This window comes from Athene noctua, chromosome 4 (assembly GCF_965140245.1).
Source record: "Athene noctua chromosome 4, bAthNoc1.hap1.1, whole genome shotgun sequence".
NCBI classification, from domain to species: domain Eukaryota; kingdom Metazoa; phylum Chordata; class Aves; order Strigiformes; family Strigidae; genus Athene; species Athene noctua.
The window spans coordinates 82,100,137-82,123,350 of record NC_134040.1 but is presented as its reverse complement, the minus strand read 5'-3'; the positions used below and the strand labels follow the sequence as shown (position 1 = coordinate 82,123,350).

The window sequence follows — 23,214 nt, the reverse complement described above, 5'->3', positions numbered from 1 at the left end:
TGCTAAATATAAAATTAGGAATACTCCATCTCTAATTTGTTTCCTGGGGAAATAAGTGCTCAGTATAAAATTAGTAATACTCAGTCTCTAATTTGTTTCCTGAGGAAAAGTACATGCCAGTTTATTTAATGTCATAGAGGAGTGTAAATATATTAATTAGTAAGTGTGATTAAAGTTCTTTATGCAAATACATTTTTTCATTGTTTTTCACCAGTTGTCTATGCTGCTTTTTGTGTACTGTAATGATTTTTTTTATTTCAGAGCTCTACATCCACCATGTTGCCCTGTGGACCAGCTTTGTCCTTTATTCGGTGTCTGGTGCGGAAGAAGAATGTCAGTGGTGAAAGTCTTGAGGACTCCAAGTTGTGTCGATGCTTATCGACTCTGGACCTTATAGCCCTGGGAGTAGGAAGTACCCTTGGTGCTGGTGTTTATGTCCTTGCTGGAGAAGTAGCCAAATCTGATTCTGGACCTAGCATCGTTGTTTCTTTCCTCATTGCTGCCCTGGCATCTGTGATGGCAGGTCTCTGCTACGCTGAGTTTGGCGCTCGTGTACCCAAGACTGGTTCTGCGTATTTGTACACTTATGTAACTGTCGGTGAACTGTGGGCTTTCATCACTGGTTGGAATCTCATTTTATCCTATGTTATAGGTAAGCTTAAGAACAAGCACAGCTCTCAAGGGTTTCTCAGACAGCAGATACAAAGATACAGACATGGGTCTGTCTTTCTTTTCTGCCTTTATTGCTTTTTACTCCTGCTGAGATGAAATAACTGAAGTAATTTGATTAGGTTACTTCCTCCTGTGCAACCCCATTGCAAACAGGTTTTCTGTGAGATGCTTTTGTAAACAGTGTGTCTTCAGCAGCGTAAACCGCATACCTTGTATGAAATTTGTATCAGACAGTTCAGTGATGATGCACAAGAATAAACATTGCTGTCTTTGGTCAGCAAGAATAATTTCAGTAAAATCAATAAGCATTTTCTTTTCTGAATATACACAACAAGGACATTTACAGGGATCCCACTGCCATAGTATCTCCCTTCAAGAAAATCATGATGTTTAAGTACTGACTTGTTACTATAGCCTTATGATAATTAAGTAGTGTCCTTATTTTAAGGGTAATCCCATAAAATACAAAACTGACCAGATCTGAATAAAATCAATGCTTACATGACAGATATTCAAATAAATCTTTCAGTGCTTTAGCAGAGACATTTTTTGTTTCAAAAAGATTTTTTTCCAGAGGTACACGCTCCAAGCATCCATTATATTATGTATAAGTACACCTAGCTGAATATGTATACCTAACTACAGGACGGTTGCCCAAATCACTACAAAATCAATACGCCTGACTATTGCACTACAAAGTGTCTTTCACAATAGGACAGTTGTAAAAATAAGGTTGTATTTAGCTGTGCCCACATGCCCTCTTTACTAGAGGACAGTATTAATCTTAAATACTAACACTAGCAATATACATCTTGCTAGTGATTTTTCACTTTATTTCCAGGTAGACAAACTTTCCTTCACGTGCTTTCTTAAACTGCTTTCTTACATTGCTTATATATTTTGACATATGCCATATGGTAGCTTTAGAAACAAGTGTTTCCAGAATGACATCAGATATTAATGACACAGAAATAATTTCTGCAACATTTTGGGAGTAAATCAGGCATGAATTTGTATATTCTAGCTGTAGAATAATATCTTACCATTTAACTAAGCAGAAAAATTCTAAAACTTTAAAATTCCTCGGCAAAACAAAATCACTGTTTTAGCACAAGCTCTGCTCTTTTAAATGCAGGCAGCAACATGCTTAGTTTTACTCTTTTTCAGTAGAAGTAACTATCCCATTGTACGTATGCACACCCCTAAACATGCATGTATTTTATGAAGGTACATCAAGTGTAGCAAGAGCCTGGAGTGGCACCTTTGATGAACTTCTTGGAAAACAGATTGGTCATTTCTTCGGAACCTACTTCAAAATGAATTACTCTGGGCTAGCAGAGTATCCTGACTTCTTTGCTGTATTCCTTATATTACTTTTATCAGGTAAGACAACATATGGCTTCATTTATGGTGGTTGTGATGTCAGTGTTTCTTACAGACAAAAATGTTAAATTGTGCTTTACCAGAAATACCTTAATAATATTTAAGAAGTTCAGATGTGCATTTGAGTACCGACACAATAACTCTGGGAATTAAATGTGTATAAACAAATGTTCACGTGTACCCTCTTTTGTTGAAGCTGAGACATGAAATAATTGCTTGTCAGTACTTTTTTTTTATAAAACCCACGATACAGATTGATGATAACAGGAAAATTATACAGTTCTGTGTGGGTTTTATGGCTTTATCACTGGTAAATGCCTTCACAGGATCCTTGAGGTTAAGCTCTGTAGTATGGTGATGTGACGTTCTCTCCTTAAAACATATATGTTGCAGGTAGCACACATTTGTAAGGGCTTTTTTTCCACCTCTAATTTGTTAACTTATTCAGTATAAAATAATTTTCCCCTTTTTAAGTCTCAAAAAAGTTCTTTAGCCTAGAACTTGTTTGAACTAAAAGGCACTCCAGGGTACTGGCATAGCCCAACAGACCACTTTGAAACCCGAGTAAAACTTTCATGTCTACTCCACTCAGTTCTGCTTCTTTTGTGTCTTTACTCATGTATCATGCTTTTAAATCACAAAAATTGACACCAACCAGCTTTTAGAGGGATCAGAAAGCTCAAAAATACTGCAACTTATTTGCATTTAACAGCTGCTTCCCACAAGGAAATATTCTTCCTGCCACCAGGAGTGAAGGAAGCAGCAAGTGTATTCTAAATGTATAGTTTGTTTTCGGCCGATCCTAGAAGCAGTTCAGTATTTAGTAGAGGTCTTACCCGTATCTTGAGTATTCGCCATGTTCGGTCTCTCTTTAGACCAAACAAAAGCAGGAGCATTTCTTCTCTGGAAAGTGAAGCTAAGCTATATGGGTATAACCACTCCAGGTCTCTGTGGTAAGCAGCCAAACCACCACTGGATGAACTGGGTGGAATTCACCGCTGCTGAGAGGAGGGGATGGCTCAGCGCTGTGTAGACTGAGCGTGATACAGTAATTGCATTCTGAGCTGAGCAAAGCTGAATCACAGGAGTAGCAGATGATGTTTTACAGAAAATACTATGTGCTAAGCACAAGGGAAAGTACATGGAAATCTGGTTTGGGGATTTTTTCTCCTACACAATGGACTTAAAAAAAATCTATATACTATGTTTCATGCAGCATTAGACTGATTGAGACACCTCCTTCTTTGGAAAAAACTGAACTAAAGAAAGCATACACCTATTACCAGTAAAAATGCTATTGCTGAAGAAAACTTGAGCAGCTCACATAATAACTTCTGTGTTATGATATGATAGCAAATGTCTCATTAGTGGAGTCGGAAATTTTTTAGTCATTATCTTGAGAAGCTTAAAATTTTCGGACTTAATCTCTAAATAATGAGGGAAAGCATGTATGTTGATATTAGTGGAAATATTTAAGAGTGCAAAGAACCTGTGATGGCTTTCCCTTTGTATTTCATTTTTCCTGATCTGCTCACTGCCTGTTCTTCCATTAAACTGTTAGTACACTTAGTAATGACGCAGTAGGATCCTGACAGAATAACTTTGAGATTGTTGAAATGCACTACTCTGCAACCTAAGGCATCTGTATTTTGTATCAGACTGTTTTCTAGAATCTCTGTGAACCGGTGTTTATGAACAGGAGGTGTGCATTTCTTTTAAAGGTTTTACTAATGAGCTAGGAAATGGGACTCTTCCTCTGTGACGGATATGCCCTGAAAACTTTAGAGTGAACAGATTACATTATCAATCTAATAATTTTGCCAATTTTATTAATCTATTAAGTAATTGTTCTGTAGGGAAGAGATTCTCCCATTCTGTTTTTACTAAGCATAGAATTCTTGTACTGATTTTTGCTCCATCACATAAAATAGGGATATGAATTGGAATCTCAGAAAAGCAGTAACAATTGCTCAAAATACTTTTAAATACTTAAAGAATACAATTAAAGAATCTTTCTGTTTTGTGGTTTCCAATACACTTGCCTATTGCCATGCTGTCAAAGAGTCAAGTAAATTTGTGCTACTGCTTTTTAAAAGTACAAAATCTAGCGCTGTTTCTTAGTATATTCACAGTACTTCCATTTATATCTTTTTAAAAATGCCATTTTATTAGTTTAAGGGACCATTCACATCTATATAATATTTTTATTTTACAGGTCTTTTATCTTTTGGAGTAAAAGAATCTGCATGGGTGAATAAAATTTTCACTGCTATTAACATCTTGGTCCTACTCTTCGTTATGATTTCCGGTTTTGTGAAAGGAGATGCTGACAACTGGAAAATAAGTGAAGAATATCTCATAAACCTTACTGCAGTAACAGAGTAATTTTTTTTTAAAAAATCAAGTTTACTTACTCGTATTCCAAGCAATTTTCTGTTATATTTGTTTTAGTGGTATTGCAGCTAATAGATCAGCTAATAGCTCTGTTTCTGGGAACGATAAACTTTTTATTCCCTTAAAAATAGTTTATTTTCTTGTTTGTAGTTTCCTTTAAAAAATCATCTTATTTCAATACTGTTGTCCATGGCTGTTTGAGAGGTTTCTGGCTTCTTGTCCTTAAGCCAGACCCATACAATGCAGTATGTGAGTATGACAGCAAGAGCTGCCTACACCATTAGTGTTTCAGTATGTTTTCCCACAAACTGCAAAGTAAGATGATAGTTACTTGATTTAGGTATTCTTTCATCTACTGTTATGTTTGTCTTTCTTACAAGCTTTGGTATAAAAATGTCTTCTCGTGCAGTTTTGTGAAGCGGAACTGTCTTGACGAGAGCATTTTAACATGTTTTTCCAGAGTTGATAGGGAAGGAGGATGCATGTGTTTGTCCTACCAATAATAGTAATTTTTAAAAGTTATTTTTCTGCTGTATTTTTGTTCCTTATAGGAACTGCTCATCCTATGAGAATGTGACAAGTATATATGGGAGTGGTGGCTTTATGCCGTATGGTTTCACAGGAACATTGGCTGGTGCTGCAACCTGTTTTTATGCTTTTGTGGGATTTGACTGCATTGCAACAACTGGTACAGTATTTATATGCATGTGTCTATATGTATAAGTATATATATAAAACATGCTGCTTTTTTGTAAAATAACCCACACAAACAACATAACAATCTGTTTAATGTTCTTCCTTTGCTTTCTCCTAAACCTCCTTCAGACCATGTAGAATGAGTCTGAGTTCATTCCTGAATGTGTCTATCGTTCTGGGAAGGAAGGGGGAAATTTTACTTACTGTATTCCTGTTCTAAAGAAACTAATTGTAGCTTTCTAAGTCTGGGAGATGTTTAGTATACAATTTTTTCTGCCCAAATCATGTTAATTGCCTGCTCACTTTTGCAGTTCTCTGTAATGAGGTATGTCTCCTAAAGGCTGGCTTGTATATGGCTGATAGAGTATGAGTTGTATTGAACTTAGAAATCGTAGGTAAATAACTAGAAAGGATGGGCTCTGAGTACTTTAAATATAGAATGTATTTTATGTCCTTTAGTTTACCTCTATTTTTAATGTTATTTCTGTCAACAAAATACTGAGTTTTGTTCTGCATCACTAAGATTATTTTACACAGATTTTTAAACTTCTATTACAAATATGATTCTCATGGCTTAGAGTAACAAAGTATTTGTCTTTGATGTTATCTTTTAAAGCTGAAGATGGAAATAGATAAGAATTCTTTGTGGGGCACTTTTCTTTTTTCTTTTTTCAGGAGAAGAGGTCAAGAATCCTCAGAAAGCCATACCCATAGGAATTGTGGTGTCCTTGCTTGTCTGCTTCATGGCCTATTTTGGGGTTTCAGCTGCACTGACACTTATGATGCCATACTACCTACTAGATGAGAAAAGTCCTCTACCAGTAGCATTTGAATACGTTGGATGGGGTCCTGCGAAATATGTTGTAGCTGTGGGATCCCTCTGTGCTTTGTCTACAAGGTAAAGACATTGATATATTGATTTTATTGGGAAAAATGATGGATAATATATGACATTTAAATATATGTTCATGCGTTCATTTTGAAGGCTCAGTTCACACAAAGAATTAGCAATAAGAATTATAGCATGTTTTGGACTTAAGCAGGTCTTGATCACAGTAGGTGCATTAATTTAAGTTCTTTTTTTTGAGCTGTACTGTTATCGGACTCCACCTCTTTGGCTTATTACCCAAAAGGTTTTTTATTAAAATATGTATTTTCAGACATATGACCTGCAAGTTATCTTCATTAACTGATAAAATAAACCTCACCCATTTTGTCCTTTCTTGCTGTCCATTCCCAATGACTCAGCAGCTTTATGGGCTCTGTGTATTTGCAGGCAAAATTGAAGAGATGATTAACTAAGCTCCACTCCTCATCTTCGTTGCCTGTCTCTGTTTTCCTCCAGTAGCCAGTCTGTCTTCTGACATCATCCCTTCCTGTGGTTTCTGTGTGGGTATTTGAGACATAGATTATAGCTGTGAAAATATTGTAATTTATTCTGCTTTGTGAAACTGTGGATGTAACCTTAACGTGTTATTTTGATTAAAAAGATCAGGGAGGGCATGAGTTATATTAGTATGCGTTCATATATATTACACACCAATTGTAATGCAGCATAAACACTTTCATAGAACAGAAAATTGCTTGGTACTTGAATTTAGAGATAGAAGAATGCCGACGACAATCTTCTGCCTGAGCTTACGTAGGTAAAGAATCATTTAAGTGAGCTTCAGTGGTAAGAATACTGGCTGCCTTTCCACAAAGGAAAAGCACGTGCCTTGTGAAGCCCTAATGCTAACAGCAGTTTGAGATAACCCTGGAAGCGCTAGCCTGAAGAAGATGAGCGTGCTGACTGTGGGCAATGGTTTAAAGGAAAGGAATATTTTGATGTAGGAGGGGTTCAGAAAAGGGAATTAGTTCCAGGATGACATTAAAAGAATTATAGGGCTGACCGAGGAATGTCATAGTTACACAGTTCATTCTGGGATTATAGTTATTTTCTATCTAGTTGTCATGGTCTCCTCAGTTTGGAGGGTTTTGTTGAATTTTTCCTCTATATTGATAAATAGTAAAAGTGATATATAAGCAGGAACTAGATAAAAGAAATTAATACTGGAAAACTAAATGAACTCAGGCGGTAAAATGCTTTTTCAGAAATTTGAACTGTTGGTCTCTTTTTCCAGTGTATTGTGAAGAATTATATTTACTCATATAGAGAAGTTCATCTTTCAGTCTGTTGCCTGATGTCAGTTTAGAACAAGATAGAGAAAATTGTATTTCATATTCCTCGTTTCAGAGGTGCAAGTAAGAAAAAAAGTGAGGATCATTGCTTTTGGTCCATATAGTTACCTCTTATTATGCTAGTTGTGAACTTGTTTCCTCAGGGTAAAGATGTTTGTTAATATTTCTGTTATTTATATGAATGTACTTAAAGAGTAAAGATAAATTTTACAAAGCCACAACAGCAAAAAAATTGGCAGTGGATTTTAACAGTATCCTTATCTGAAAAAGCAATTGTCACCCTGATTCAGGAAACATTCTTTTTTTTTGGAAGGGACATTCATACATCAAAATCAGTTCATGTGCAGTGAAACTTCTCTCGTGTGTCTAACCTTAACACCTGTGTCTCACGAGCATTACTGGAGGTACTTTGCATCTGTGGCATGTAAAAGCTGTGCCTTCTGTAAGTGATATAGTTGATTCCTAAAGTAAGAAAGGCAACCATTCATCTGGTTAAAAACTAGTGTGCTTGCTGCAGAGGTTATACTCGCTATGATTTTGCCTTTTGTCCTTTCAACGTTTTATGGTTTTCTTGATTACAGTTATTTTGCTTTGAGGGAAAGAAACCACCTAATTTAAGAAGTATGTTTAAAAAGAGCTTTGAGTTATCAACAGTCTAAAACCTTTCTGTGTTCTGCTAATAACAAATCTAAATTAATTAGCTTTATTTCTTAAAAAAAAAAAAAAAAAGAAACAATCTTAATGAAGCTTGGCTAGAGGTGCTTTAATCAAAAGAAATAATGTGCCCAAGTATAACCATATGATGCTTACTTTGAATTACTGTTAATCAGCAGCCTCACATGGAAATGTAGAGTGTAAGAAATGCTGCTAATGCTTATTGATTTGCTGCTGCTGACTGACAGACTTTCTCCAGGAATACTAAAGCTTAATTGCATAGTTAGTGTCACCTGGAACATGTTCCTGGTCCACTAATACCCAAGAACTACAGTGATGGCAAGAGTTACATTGCTAATTTGAATTCTCTCTGATGAGGCAATTCCATTACCTAAATTAATTTTAAAAAAAAGGCAATCAACTTTGCAGGGAAAAAGAAATTTCTATTTGTGTCTGATCTGTAGTATCTTGGGCTATGGGGCTTTCTGGTTTTGTCTTACAATCATCAATTATATTTCTATACATGCCATTAATTAACATTGTTTATCTTGTCCATGATACAACTCTGCATGAACTGTGTTTGCCATGTTGCATGTGTTTGCTTTTTACTCAGTCTTCTTGGATCCATTTTCCCAATGCCACGTGTAATCTATGCTATGGCGAAGGATGGGTTGCTTTTCAAATGTCTAGCTCAAATCAGTTCCAAAACGAAGACCCCACTAGTTGCTACTCTATCGTCTGGTGCAGTAGCAGGTGAGACTAAGAGTTGATCCTTGTAAAGAAAGGTGCACTGCTAAACACGTTGCATATATGAAAATAAACCACTGTTGTGCAGCTTTGATTTGCTTTGGACTGAAATGATCCAATCTGCTTGATGCCAGGTAAAGTAGGCTACCAGTAAAACTTTTCTCTACTACAGGTTTTGTACTTGTTGGTTAATCTCAAGTGCTTTCAAAGCCTAGGTTCAAAATAAACAACCCAAACCCAAGAACATCAGTGAACCAACCAAAAAACCAAGAGCAGCAACAGAGAGCCTAAACCAAAACTATATACCTAAACCCATTAACTCTTCCAAGCTTTCTTTTTGTGTAGTTGGGTTTACCAGTAAAGCACTGTGCTTTTAATAACCTGTATTTGAACTATACATTTTTCTGTTCTAGTCTTCTCGGCTCTATGTTCCCTTTGCCCCGAATTCTGTTTGCCATGGCACGCGATGGTTTACTCTTTAGTTTTCTTGCCAAAGTGAGTAAGAGGCAGGCACCAGTTTCTGCCACCTTGACAGCAGGGGTCATCTCTGGTAAGCTCTCAAAGCCCGTGTTACTTAAAACTGAGATGTAAACACTCTATGCACGTGCATGGTACTATATTTTTGAAAAGGGCTGTTTGTTAACTCCCCTTGCATGTACAATGGGAATAAAATTACTGAGTAATCAAACGGTTGAACTCCAGATCATGCCAATCATGGTGGTGGTGATGTCTTAATGTCACAGAAATCAAAATGATTTAAAAATATATATTTTTTTAATATTGGCCTCTTGTACAGTGAATAAGCTTGTCACTTAATCTGGGTCCCTTAGACTGATGTTCTGCTTACAGGGTTTCTTGTTGTACACCTGTATATTTATCACATCTATATATTATAGATGTGGTTATAACCGGGGGAAATAACTGTCACAGTTTTCATTATGAGACATGAGAAAAAAATTTATACATTTGCAGCAGGATCAACTTTTGTGTAAAATACAAATATTTTTAAATTTTCTTCTAAAGAAAATGATTCTGGTTTTCTATAGGCTTACCAAATTGGTTGAGGGCACTGTGTGTGTGTGTGTTGGGTTGTTATGTGTGTATGCATATACATGTATGCACATACCTGCCCACATGTATGTTTTGTAATGCAAAACAGCATTTTGGGAGCTGTTGCCAACTTTTAATGATTCACAAAAATACATTCTTAATGTACAACTGTTTCACTTTTGTCCATACTTGTTGCAGAGGTACATGTAGCTGTGCCCAAATTTCATTGCCATTTCAGTGGGATGTCTAATTACTCAGGAAAACGGGAAGCTCTATCAGTATTTAACTCAAAGACAAACAAATAAGTCTTAAAAGTAATTCAAATATGAAATATGCGCCTTATAACAGTTAGCAACCCTGGCTAAAATTAATACGAGATAAGAGGTTCAGAACTGAGACTAAAATATTATTTATAGTCAGGGTCACCTTCACATGCCACAAGGCTGGAACTGCTCACACCGTGTACTTGGCAGTAATGTGGGAAAGCACAGTCATTGTCTGGATAGTTTATACATGGAGCATTATTATCAGTTCCCTTTTCTTTGGTCAGAGTACAAATAAATTGCTTAGAATTACTTTTATTGTTTTGACTTTATATTATTTGAATGTATAATATTGACACATTCCCCTATAATAATTCGGAAGTGCAGTTATGTGAGATGAAATTAACATCTTTATCTGAAATCACAGTAATTACGAGGAGAAAGAAAATCCTATTACCGAGCTGGTAAAATGATATAGCTATACAGCCCTGACTACAGCTGTGCAGCACCCATCACTTGGACTGCTTTTAGACAGTTTGGGGACTTGGGTGTGTCAACAACTCACCTGAAGACAGCTTCATCTGCTGCTGGAGAAGGTGTAATTTCTTCTGTTTTTAAAAAGACGCATATTTGGTAACTTGTGGTCATAAATAGTTTTGCCAGAATAGTTACAGATGTATGCAATAACATCTGATTTTTCTGTTCATTCATAGCATGGGTAGTTTCATAGCTTTAAGAAATGTTAAGGAGATTAGATGTTTGACCCCTTAATTAAAGTTATGAGGCCAAGACTACAACTGAAGCAGTTGTCACATGCTATTACTGTGACTTAACCTTTTCACAGGTGGTAATAGTGATTGTGAAACTCTGCACATAGCAAAGTGGTTTGGTGTCGGTCCAAGGTTTCACCGTAAATTGATCTGCTGTTATTTCTTGGAATAGAATTAGGAAAGGTGGAAAAGCAATACTGTGTCTTTTTTTCTTAGTCAGAAACTTACAGGCATTTATCACTTTGGTTCTAATATAAAAGAATATTCTGGGCTACAAAGTACCTTTTCAAAGCTAGGACTGAAAATTAAATATAGCTATAGTTCATGAGGTTATAGTAGGTTCTGTTCTTCCTCAGCTTTGCTTACATGTGCTCTTTTGACAATGCAAAGCAATGAGGTATTCAGAAATCTGCCCCATAAATGACTTCTTGGATTTAGGAACATCCACCATCATTAAAGAAAACAGGATGGTATTTCTTCCTTCATTGGAAAAGAAGACTCAGCATCTTGTTTTCAGCAAATCACAATTTGCTTTCTCCTTCAGGATCAAATACCAGGGGAATGTGTGTCTGTGTGTTTGTGCAGTTATACACCTCTCTACAAATATATTAATAAACACATAATGTAAATATTATATATAAATATTTCTGAATATAGAAAAAATTGTATGAGCATATACAGTGTATAAGGGTTATGTTTAATAGTTTATTTTGATGTTGAGATTATTGATGATTCAACAGATTAAGTATTTTCAGATTCTTTCTGCATCTCAATAATGTTCATAAAATACAAATATTTTAAGAGGTTCTTTGACCGTATATATTTCAAATCAGTTAGCACTAGCCTTTCATTTAGTGATGGCTTGTGCTAATTTCTTTGAGCTATGTGCGTCTGTGTGCAAACTGCATAGACAAAAAAGACATTCCAGAATCTCCAAAAGAATGTGGCATTAGCTTTTATAAACACAAAGATTGCTATCAGTACTCTCAGAATCATGAAAGTTTCTGCCTCTGCCTCTAAATATTAAGAATATTAATTTTGTGGAATTTTACTGGCCTTTCCTAAAGGCCACTTCTTTTTACTAAGATAATCAATTAAAAAAATTATTTTATTCAAGACAACTCCTGAAAGTCCTCTTTACATAGACCTCTTTCTCAGCTCAGCAGAAATTTAACATACCGGTGACTTAATGGGTCAGATCATTTTTCCCCAGATTTGCAGTGGGATCCATCCTTTCAGCTTTGGTGAGATTCTGTTGCAGGATCTGAACCTTATTCTATACAAATGTATTCTTAATATGGCCCAAATTCAACAAGCCATGCATGCAAATACCTATGTCCAAATAAGTCCGACACAAATCGCTTGATTATGCGGCATGACTGTATGGCTCATTAGTGCATATCTGTACAAGTGAGACTCCCAGCTGTAGGGAATTAGGATTGGGAATGTTGGCGATGACTTCAAAAATGTGTTATTAAGGATTATAACGATTTCAGTCATATTGCTGTCAGTAAAACAATGTAAAGTTACCCTGTGGATAGATTTTAAAATCTCGGCTCTTAATAGATCTTAATCTTATCACTTATGGTTGGACTCAATGATCTTAAAGGTCTTTTCCAACCTAAATGATTCTATGATTCTGTGACAGCCTCAAACAAATTTTGCATTTTATTTTATTTTCTTTTTTTTTAGCTATAATGGCATTTCTGTTTGATCTAAAGGCTTTAGTGGACATGATGTCTATTGGTACACTTCTTGCTTATTCACTTGTGGCAACCTGTGTCCTCATTCTTAGGTAAGTCAAAAAACATCCTTTGTATTCTACTGTGCTTTATTTTGTGTTGGTCAGTATATAAACAGAAGTGACATTTACAGGATACGGTTTTTGCTAGATAGCTAAATGTTTAAAATTAGCTGTATGCATATAAATAATTACTAAGAAGCAGTGACCCATCAAAGATAACCATGATGTATCATCATATTAATATAGCAGTTAGCCAAGTCAAAGCTTCATGTGGAATCTAGACACCTTTTATTTTCCAGAAGATGTATTGCTCTAAGCGTTTGTCCCAAAGGTACTAGATGCAAGATTGTGTATAAAATTCAATGAATGATATTTTGATATGAATACAATTTATGCTGTACATCAGGCCTATTACATGGTGGGGACTACATGTGAAAGGTGTAGATATTCTAGGTGGTTCACAAGACAAACAAGTTCAAATAATTGCTTTGTATTCCCCTAGTGGTGTAGTTGGGAACTGTTAATGTTACGTTAATGGTTGGACTGGATGATCTTCAAGGTCTTTTCCAACCTAGACGATTCTGTGATTCTGTGATTAGTCAGAAACAGAAGACCAGGCAAGTGTTTCAAGAGGTGGTAGCCCTAGAAGAGAGTGCAAATATTATCTCTCAGTGAGAAAGATTATAAATACTTGTCAGTAAAACTCTGGTATCTGTTCTGCTTGTAAAGCTATGGAATAATATTTGTATATTGAGAGCTACAGCTCACTTTATAATGTATTGCTTTTTTAAACTTAAAAAGTCAGTCTTTATTCCTTAAGGCTAAATAATTAACTTTGAAAAGTGTAACAGCTTAAATTCAGCTCAAATTCATTGTTGTAATAATTTACAGTTTAAAAGAGAACAATATTTTGTCCCATTGTGACTTATTTACATATGTATTTTTTAAAATACACTTAAATTCTAACCAAGCAGATGTAAAAATTTAGTTTATGGCCTCTTACAGTACAGTAAACTCTTAGAGTAATAGGCCTCTTACAGTACTGGAAGCAGGTGAGAAGGAAGCTCCCCTATCCCTTCCCTGCCACTGACCATCAGACCCTGTTACCTCTTTTTGTATGAGACTGGTCATTTGTCTGACCTATTGGTGCATTCACATAGCTTAAAAAACTGCCCCAAAAATCCCCAAACAAACCCAGCAAAAAAGTGAGTTGCCATAGTTTGTTTATATATGATAGTGACTAATAATATTATTACCTCAGTTCAGCTATAAAGTGGGAAATTCTAAATCTCTAGTGCAAAGTATTTAGTAAATAAATACATTCTAGAGTCATATTGCTTCAAATCCCAAAGTAAGTGTAATTTTTTTATTATCCTGTTTGTTTTATGTATAGGTACCAACCGAGTTTAACCTATGAGCAACCAAAATATTCTCCAGAAAAAGCAGCTTTGGCAGCATCTGAAAGGGATTCTGCAGTAAGTGAATCACAGATAAATATGTTACAAGAGAATCACTTCAGTCTTCAGACCCTGATGAATCCAACCAGTTTACCTACCAAGCAGACTGCAACTACTGTTAACTTTTTAGTGGGTCTCTTAGGTAAGTATTCAGCTGTCCAAACTCATAAAATGCATTAACATAAATAATGGCATTATATTAAAGCAAAATTAAAAATCCAGTGATAACGTACCTTCTTTCAGTCATAATTAATGTGTCATTCTGCAGAATGCTTTTATACTTCTTGATGGATCTAACCTGCAGTGTAGTGTATTTTCCTTTAATCAAACATTTTCATGATAACATTTCATACCGAAGACCAGCTATCATTCTTCTTAAAAGTCACTTCCTCTTCAATGCAGAGATTAAGTGAACTCTATCCTATTTCCATCATTTTGTTTTTCACACAGCTTGCTTGGTTTGTGGCTTGAGTGTCCTCACTACATACGGGATTCATTTCATTGCTAACTTGGAGCCCTGGAGTATTGGCCTTCTTGCTGTGTTGGTGGCATCCTTCGTAGTTACCATTCTCCTCATCCAAAGGCAGCCTCAGAACCAGCAGAAAGTGGCCTTTATGGTGAATAACATACTCTTTATGTTATTCTCTAACGAGAGGTTTGACTGGATCCTAACGAGTGGGAGAGGGGCAGAGAGAGAGATGGTCCTTTTTCAGGCAGTCTTTCGCTACGCCCTGCTACTATTGCAGGTTTTTTGGTGAAGGTGGGAGTAGCAGATGGTCATGGCTGTATCATCAGCATGTGCAGTCCAGTTCAGATCATCTCAGGACTAGAGAAAGGGATTTATTGCCCGCAGATTGAATGTGTGACATGCATACGAGCATGGCTGCAGACAATGGCTGTTCAACTGACGTTGGTGTCAACAGCTGCTTCTACAACTCTAGTGGATCTGACAGCACTGATCTTCTAGGTATTTCTTTAGGCGCATTCTCAAAGTGCACATTGCTGAGATCCAAGTAAGTTTAGACCTCTATTTAAGCACTTAGAAACTAGATAATGATTCCGAAACTGATTAGTGTACAATCGCTTGTCCGTATTGTGTGCGGTGCTTTTGGACCACAATACAGTTTGTACTTCCCCGAGTATAATCCTTTCATTCTGAGCTTTCACATGTGTTCTAAGATCCGTTATTTAATGGAGTAATTAATGGAAATAATGAAGTATAGTGAAGGAATCTGGCGGAGTTGGGGGGACATTTCAGAAAGAAGGGATATATATGAACATATATTTTTCAGCTCTAGATACAGGAATTCATTAGTATATATTCAGCACAAACTGGAGAGCTTTTCTACACAGTTTTAGTGAATATATATATTAAACATAATGTATTTTTAAAGTTTAAGAAATGTAGAAACTGGTGGTTAAACCCAGTGAAAAAGAAAATTTCACTATATTCCAATTAAAAAAGAAGTTTCAATCCTTTTTTAGTGATTAGATGTGTCACCTCTAGTTTATGTTGTATAACTGAAGTGTGACATGCAAGAAATTATATTTAATACGAACATACTAAATATTTCCTTTTAGGTTCCACTATTGCCATTTTTGCCATCATTCAGTATCCTCGTTAATATTTACTTGATGGTACAATTAAGTGGAGACACTTGGATCAGATTTAGCTTCTGGATGGCACTTGGTAGGTACTTCTGTTCATTTCAGTCACCTCTTACATTAGGACTCATGAATCCCATCTTAGAATATTTGATTATCTTCCTTTAAATATTTGAAAAAAAAAATCTTTGTTTGATTAAAAGTCAGCTAATATTTCTGATCAAAACAAGAGCATGCTTCAGAAGCAGTATTTATATGCAGTCAAAATTGTCAGTACAGTTCTGAGGTAACAGGAAGAATCCAAGCCATACTATACTCCAATAAGCCACAAATTTTTTTCCTATTAAGTATAGCTAAAATTGTGCAGAAACCAGTTTGTAACAGGTTTCTTCCCACTATATCAGTCATTCTTTAAGATATGGAAAATTCTTTTAATTTCATCTAGACATAAATTAGAAATAATAATTTCCATGACCTTTTAGAGCATTTAATTATGCAAAAATGATGCACTGGAATTTCCGTAGAAACAGGGAAGACCTGAAGCATGAGCTCTGATTCAGACACCTGAAGAAGAAACTTGTCTTGGAAAATATGTTCAGCCAGAGAGTAAGAACTACTTTTTAATGCACTACTTGCCTGAAACTCTATTAACTTCTTTTTTTGCTATTGGAAGGCTTCCTCATTTACTTTGCTTATGGCATCAGACACAGTCTTGAAGGTCATCGTAGTGATGGAGATGACGATTCTTGCTCAGAAAATAGTGGGTTGCAAGAAAAGAACCCTGTGGAAGAAGTGGATGAACCTGAAAATGCAAATGAACATGATCAGTTTCTTGCACATGAGAGGACAAGTGAATGTTAATCTGTGCAAACATACAAGTCTTTTAAACCTTTAATTGACATTTTACTCGTGGACTGAAATTTCAGGAGCTTTCTGCCAACATTGTGCCTCTTGAAAGTGTTTACTACAAGGCCTGGCTGATATTTTGGACAAGCTGCTAATCCATCTTCATCACTTCAGAACTGACAGCGTGGATATTAATATTTAAATTAAAAAGCAAACAAGAGGAATACCTTTTGGTAAGCAAAAATTTGGATGCATTGTTTGAACTGTCATCCAAAATCACTGACAATCACAAAATATGAAGAATTTTAGAATTGCCTGCAAGAAGTTCTGAATATTTGACACTGCATTGTGAACACAAGTGCCTTTTGTACCTTCTCCTTATCTCTGCTACATGTTTTGGTCACAATCTAATAGCTCTCTTCTTCTACAGAAGTAACTGTCATGGGAGATAAATTGCAGACAGGCCTGCAAAGTATTTCCAAAATGAATGGTAATTGTACATGTCTGATAGTTTGCAAAAAGTAGAGGAACATATATTTATGTAGAAGGAAATAACTGCTCACCTTTACTAATCAGTAGTCATGGAGAACTCAGACAGTAAAGATACTTCAAAGGGATTTAGTCCCTCTAAACAGTATTCAAGATTTCTGTTTATATTAATTCTTTGCTGTGTATATTCCCAAGAGCAGCTATGTTATTTTCTGCAAAAGCATCTGCAAAATAATCTGTTGGTCACAGTATTGACAGTGACATTCATATGTGATTTAGCAAGTATCTTGCTTTTAATTTCAGAAGGGACAGGATTTTATCCCTGACTACATAATTTGGTACTTACAGCAGTCACCAAGGTTTCCTCCTTACTACTCATTTATTTCCCCTATACTTTCATCTCCTTTAACATGTGCCAGAGCTGGTATTTCTGAGATTAGCTGTCACACATTGCTTCTCCTCAGAAAAATTAATGCACAAAATCCCAGTCTCCTTTTCAGATGGAAGGGGAGGTTAAAAAAACACAGGCCTGGGCTTTGGAAAAAATCCTCGTCAAGACAGTATTGCAGTGTTTCACTAAGCCTTAGCACAGCAGTTTTTTGTGAGCCAAGGCTACATCCACAAATCCCTTCACGTGGGTAGGATGTCCAAATGCTTATTTATGTAAAGAACCAAATTGTTGCAGCAGTGCTGGGTGAACAATTATTTTAAAGCTGGTGAACATAGAAACTGTTCTTTCATCATGCTATCTGTCATAGGCACCCAGATACTTTAACACTTTCTCTCATCAAGTAGTAGGCTCAAGTCCCATGAAGGACTGATTCCACAATATGAAGTTATTTTGAAAGAATGTGTTTATAAAAATAACCTCCCTGAAGTAAGAACTGTCTTGGATTTTGTCATGGAGAGTTGCAATCTGTTGCCAGTACTAATCATTGGTATTAATCACTGTTCTTAGGTATAAAAACTTTAGCTCCTGTGAGAGCTGTGTTGGTTGACAGTGAAAAGCACCTTACTTTTTATAATAGCTGGAATTTCACAAAAAAAAAAAAAAAAAAAAAAAAAAGAAAAGAAAAGGAAAAAAAAAGAAAAAGGAAACTAGTTAAGCTGCTTCTGTCTCCTGTTCTTTTTCATAGCAATAGATTCACACTTTTTAATCTTAAAATGACTTCTGTTGTTGTAAGGGTGTAGCATGCCTAAATGTTGAAAGGCAAAAGGAGAAGTGCTTCTTAATAGGGAACTCTGCAACGGGCTGGTGTCCCACCATGGGGCTGGTCTGAGGTTCTCAGCCTTTCTTCTCACCTTGAACTGGGAGGAGAGGGACCTGCAGTGTGGGGAGCAGCGAGTGGATCGGTGTGCGCTGTGGCACCACTGGCCTCTACTGACTACTCAGGATTAGAAGCAGCAATCTGAAAATGAAAGAGGCATGCAACAGGTAAAACACCTACCTCTTAGCTGAGATCCCAACATATACAGCTGCACCTGCTGTTGTCCTAAAGACCATTGTCCTAGCGACTGGAAATCCTTCAAAATGGATGGGACACAGAGGATGAGGAGAAGCTATAGGGTAGGTGGTAATGGGATACTGTTTCTTAATATATTCTAATTGATCATAAACTATAGCCACTTCTTTCCACAATTCATCGTTTCACAAGCGCCATTAAAGAAAGACTCAAATCTCAGACTAATACAAGTAGATGATACGCTAAGTAAGTATTTGGTTGATAGGAATGGATAGGAATGCTCAGGGCAGTTCTTAGAGCTATTGATAATTTTCAGTACCTCTATCCAGTAAATAAAAGAGCTGTCTATGTCAGTTGGATCTGCTGTTTTAATTGTTAAAAATTACAAAAAGAACTTTATGTTCTTGTTTGAAATATTATAAATCTAAGACTCCAGACTCTTGAAAGGAATCCAATGTAGTAATTCTTAAATATGTCAAAAAGTTTTATTTATAAGTAATGAAAAAATTGAGTAAATGAATGTATGTTCAGTTGTTTTTAATCCCACAAGTATTTGAAACGGAGAAGCTGATGCTTTTCCTCATCAGCTTCAAATCCGTCAAGAGCATGGCTTCTCTGATGGTTATACTGTCAGAGGACATTCTTAACCTGTTTTGCCCAGTACTGTTCAATCCTCAGCAGCAAAAAATGCCAGCGCTGTGGGAGCAAGTCAGCAGTGGTGAGGTAAAGCTTTTCCATGACATCTTTAGAAGCCTACAGCTCTTTTTAAAATTCCCTACACATCTCGGTGTGTAGGAGGCAGAGACTTACTTTTTCCTATGGTTGCTGATGCTGCAGAGCAGACAAGCCAGGCTCCCAAGATGCAAACAGCTGCTGTTCTGTGATGTGCAAGGAAGACCCCATTCCCTCCCAAGGCCATCATATAGAATGTATGTGTGCACGCCTGTCTGTATGTTTGCATCTGTCTGACGTTAGCCCATAGTGATTTTGATGTACTGGTTAAAATAGTTTCTATATTGCACTGGAATTTTCCTTTGAAGAGATACTGTCAATATAATAAACTTCTGACTAAAGCAAGTGCTAGCTAAGGCTTCTGGAGCCAATTAAATATTTTTTCTAGCTTATTTACCTAATGGATGTGTCAGCACTTTGTGTATTGACAGTTTCCCCTTTCATTTGTATGAATATTTCTCCCTCTTTTTTAGAAAAATTAATTATATAAAAATAAGAGAATGTGCCTGTACAAATTTGCTAAGGAAGATGGGAGCAGTAGCTAATGAGATATAAAATGAAATTAAAGAAAAGTCATTGGGTGTTCTCAGTTGCTTCAGCTGTGCAAAGCTTATTTATATGTGTGTATAGTTAAAGTCAGTGGCTGAGTAAGAAGAACACAAGCCAGAAGTAAGATATTTATGCTAATTTTGGTATACATTTGTATACGCAGCCTTGAAATTCCAGCAGCTTTAGTAGGACTTTGCAGGAGCAAAGGCCATGCCATGCTAGTCCTTACCCAGAAGCCATGTATGAAACAAATCCTGATTTTGTTCTTGTGTTCGCTGTCTATCTGTATTTGCCAAGAGCAGCTGAAAGCACAAGTGCAGTGGAATTAAATCGTTGTTGTTATTTTTTAACATAGATGTTGATACTGTAAATTGCTCTGTGCAAATAATAACGGTATGTGTTAATACAAAATATGTTAATGTTTTTTTCTTCCTTTGTAGAAAAAAATCCTCCAAAAACTTTATTTGCATTGGTACATTTTGGATATGCCTTCAGATAGAGGAATTATTCTTACCTAGTTGGATTTAAGAAAGTAAGCCAAAGCATATTTAAGGGAGAACAAACAAATCTTTTTGTTCTGAGGGATAAGAGTTATAAAACATTTCTGTATCATTCATGTTAACTGAAGTGATCTTCTTGTAGTATTCCAGTTCTAATTCTGCAGTAGGAAATTTTATGGGGGTCTTATATTTCCTTATCTGTTATCCTGGATAAAACTATTCTGTTCATAATAGTATGCTTTTTCCTGCCCAGTAAATGCTGGCTAGATTCCTGAAGTCTGTTATATTATATTTATGTCACCATGTGGTAAAGCTGTTTGTATTACCTGCTGTTAGGGAATTATCAGTAATAAGTGTCAACAGTAGTGATGGAGGGTTACTTATGTACTTGCCAATTTAACCATGCCATCCAGAAACTTCAAATGATTCAATGAATTTAGAAGCAAAACTCGGTAAAGCTTAATTATATACTCTGTATTTTATTAGATAATAAATATACCCGTCTCGCCACCTTTCCCCTAAAGTTTATGCAAAGATACATACACTTTTAAGAAATAAAAGGCATACTGTTTTCATGGAGGTTTTAATAAGTGCCAGTATCAGATGTGACATAAGCATCCTGAACAACCTGGGTGAGATCAGTGACAGTGCAGGAAATCTGCGTGGGACTGTGCAATCGTTCTGATCCGCTGTGATGCCTTTGACATGGAGGTGCATTTTGTACAGTGGGAATTTAATTCACATGATGGCTGGCATGTGTTACTTGATTACATAAAACAATAAAATATAACCACCTTGCTCTTAGGCCCTAGTTCTTTCTAAACTTGCCAGAAAGTTTGTACAAATGGCAGTACGCTCACTGAAAGCATTGAGATTGCTCAGTGTCAGTCAAATAAGTATTTTACAGAAAGAGCAGGTGGTATTTCATACAGTGTAGGATCTCCGTAACTGTTTTTCATTTCCTGTACTTTTAGTACTTCTTTCTGGTGCATGTTTTGAGAACCTCTGCATTTTTAATAGTTGGACCTTTCCAAAGCTGAATGTAATGCCTTTACCATCTCCTGATCTGTTTTCCATTCGATTTTAGAAATCAAACAGCTTAACATTAGCTAAGTTGAAGGATTTCTGTGCACAGACATGCATTGCAAAGAACTATGTATTACATATATCATTCTTTTTATTGTCAGTTGGACAAATTCTGTTGTCTTTGTATGTTTTCATTGAGCCTTGTGCCAGGTAAACTCCAGCTTCACCAAGTTTAGTTGGAGTCAGGACAAAGTATAAAAGGATTTGAATGATTAGGAGGGTTTTTTCCTTTTGTACTACCAGAAAGTAAAGCATGAAATGTGTTACATATCTTTAAAAACAGTTATGTGTGCAACATTTTAAAAAAACAGTAGTGTTCATATCCATTTTAACTTTTCCTTTTGTTCATATGTACATTGTAGTGATTTCTGTATTATATGCTGCTGAGCATTTAAAATGTAGATAGAATGATTCTGATGCAACTTAAACAACAAATTTGTATTTCTTTGAAGTGCTCTACCAAAATGAAAAGTCTTGAATTTTTATGAATGTAAAAATGCTTATATTTAAGAATATGGTGCTTGTTTTTTTCACTTTTACAATAGAACTGTAATCAGCTATATTTTTAATTACCTTAGTTACAAATTCTGATGGAAATTACATTGCTTTTCATTTACTGTAAAATGTGCTCCATGGGAGAACAATTGTGCGTTTGTTCTGTATTTTTTAAATAAAGCTGAATATCACTTGTATGTACTTCATACAACGGCTCTAATGTTAACCACGACTATAATTTTAGTAAACACTAAAATAATACAGTGACTTAATAACCGTTAGTGTGTCAGATCTAATGTCGACATTCTACGAATCATAACTCACTTAAAATAAGTAACATGATAACTTGGATGGATTTTATAGAGGGGAAAAAACAACCATGTTTTATGTTTAAAACGTTTAAATTTCTCGTGGTCTGGAGATGAGGATAGCAGCAACATTTGTTTCATACTTGCTTCCAAGCACTCAAGAAGTCACTGAAATAGAGAATAACACCCTTTGATTTGGGCATTTTGTCTTACGGTGCCAAACCAGAGATGATGTTAGATTTGGTTTCCCAGAGGGAGTGAGTAGCTCTCAGCATTCATGGTGCTCAACTTTCTGAAGCACCACGCCTTGTCCTGGCAGCATCCAACCTCAGAGTTGGATGGGTAAACTCACTGTTGTCTCCTTTCTCTCCTTTTTCAGGGAAAAAAAAAAAAAAAAAGAACTTCCTCAACTTTGAATAATACTATGGGTATATCAGGAGAATAAAAGCATGAGTCTGGTCAATGGATAACAATAGCCTTGACACTGAGAACCACACTCACAGGGCAACCTTGTCACCTGGCACTGTTTCTAAAGTCATTTGGTTAGTCATCTTTGTTCACAGACTTAAAGAGTAGCTGTGATTTGGGGTTTTCTCCTGAGGTATAGGGCAACTTGTTTATAGAATTCCTTATGAAGTTTTCAAGTGATTAATAGTCACCTTATTGTACATACAGACTTAGTAAGACTGATCTTGAAAATCTTGATCCCAGGAAGCAGTGGGAATATGGCCACTGATTTAAATAAGGACAAGAGTCATTCTTCAAGTATCACACTTAAAGCATTGAGCTGAAAAGATGTATTTAAGCTATTAGTTTACTCGTGTGGAGAACTGGGGTCATTACATGGAGGTTTACATTAGTTCTTCTCATGTCATAAATGAAAACTAGTTTTTCATGCATATCCATTTAAAGCTAGGAAATTTGGAATTCATAAAATCACCTTTTTCATCGTATATCTGTACAGAAAAAAAGGTGTGCCATCTTAAAAAGATCTTAAAATTAATGAAGTTTGAGTGTTATTTCCAAGTGTTATTACTGTATTTTCCAAAAAAATACTAATATTTGGAGCTCAGTCACCATTAGATCATTGACCTAGCCTGTGTATGAAAGGAAAGGAGAAATTTGACCTA

At 35.9% G+C, this 23,214-nt stretch overlaps 1 protein-coding gene across 2 annotated transcripts; it reads left to right on the top strand.

The window, feature by feature from the left end:
• The first annotated feature begins 276 nt into the window (after positions 1-276).
• On the top strand, positions 277-17,198 carry SLC7A2 (solute carrier family 7 member 2). Of its 2 annotated transcripts, none has more exons than XM_074904112.1 (11): positions 277-652; positions 1,900-2,055; positions 4,271-4,436; positions 5,001-5,137; positions 5,821-6,043; positions 9,141-9,277; positions 12,503-12,605; positions 13,948-14,153; positions 14,462-14,628; positions 15,593-15,701; positions 16,290-17,198. In XM_074904112.1, the coding sequence occupies exons 1-11, from the start codon at positions 277-279 to the stop codon at positions 16,475-16,477; spliced, it is 1,968 nt and encodes a 655-aa protein (XP_074760213.1). In that variant the 3' UTR covers positions 16,478-17,198. The 2 variants fall into 2 exon arrangements, with proteins under 2 accessions (XP_074760213.1, XP_074760212.1); XM_074904111.1 differs by lacking the exon at positions 9,141-9,277 and adding an exon at positions 8,594-8,733.
• The last annotated feature ends 6,016 nt before the right edge of the window (positions 17,199-23,214 follow it).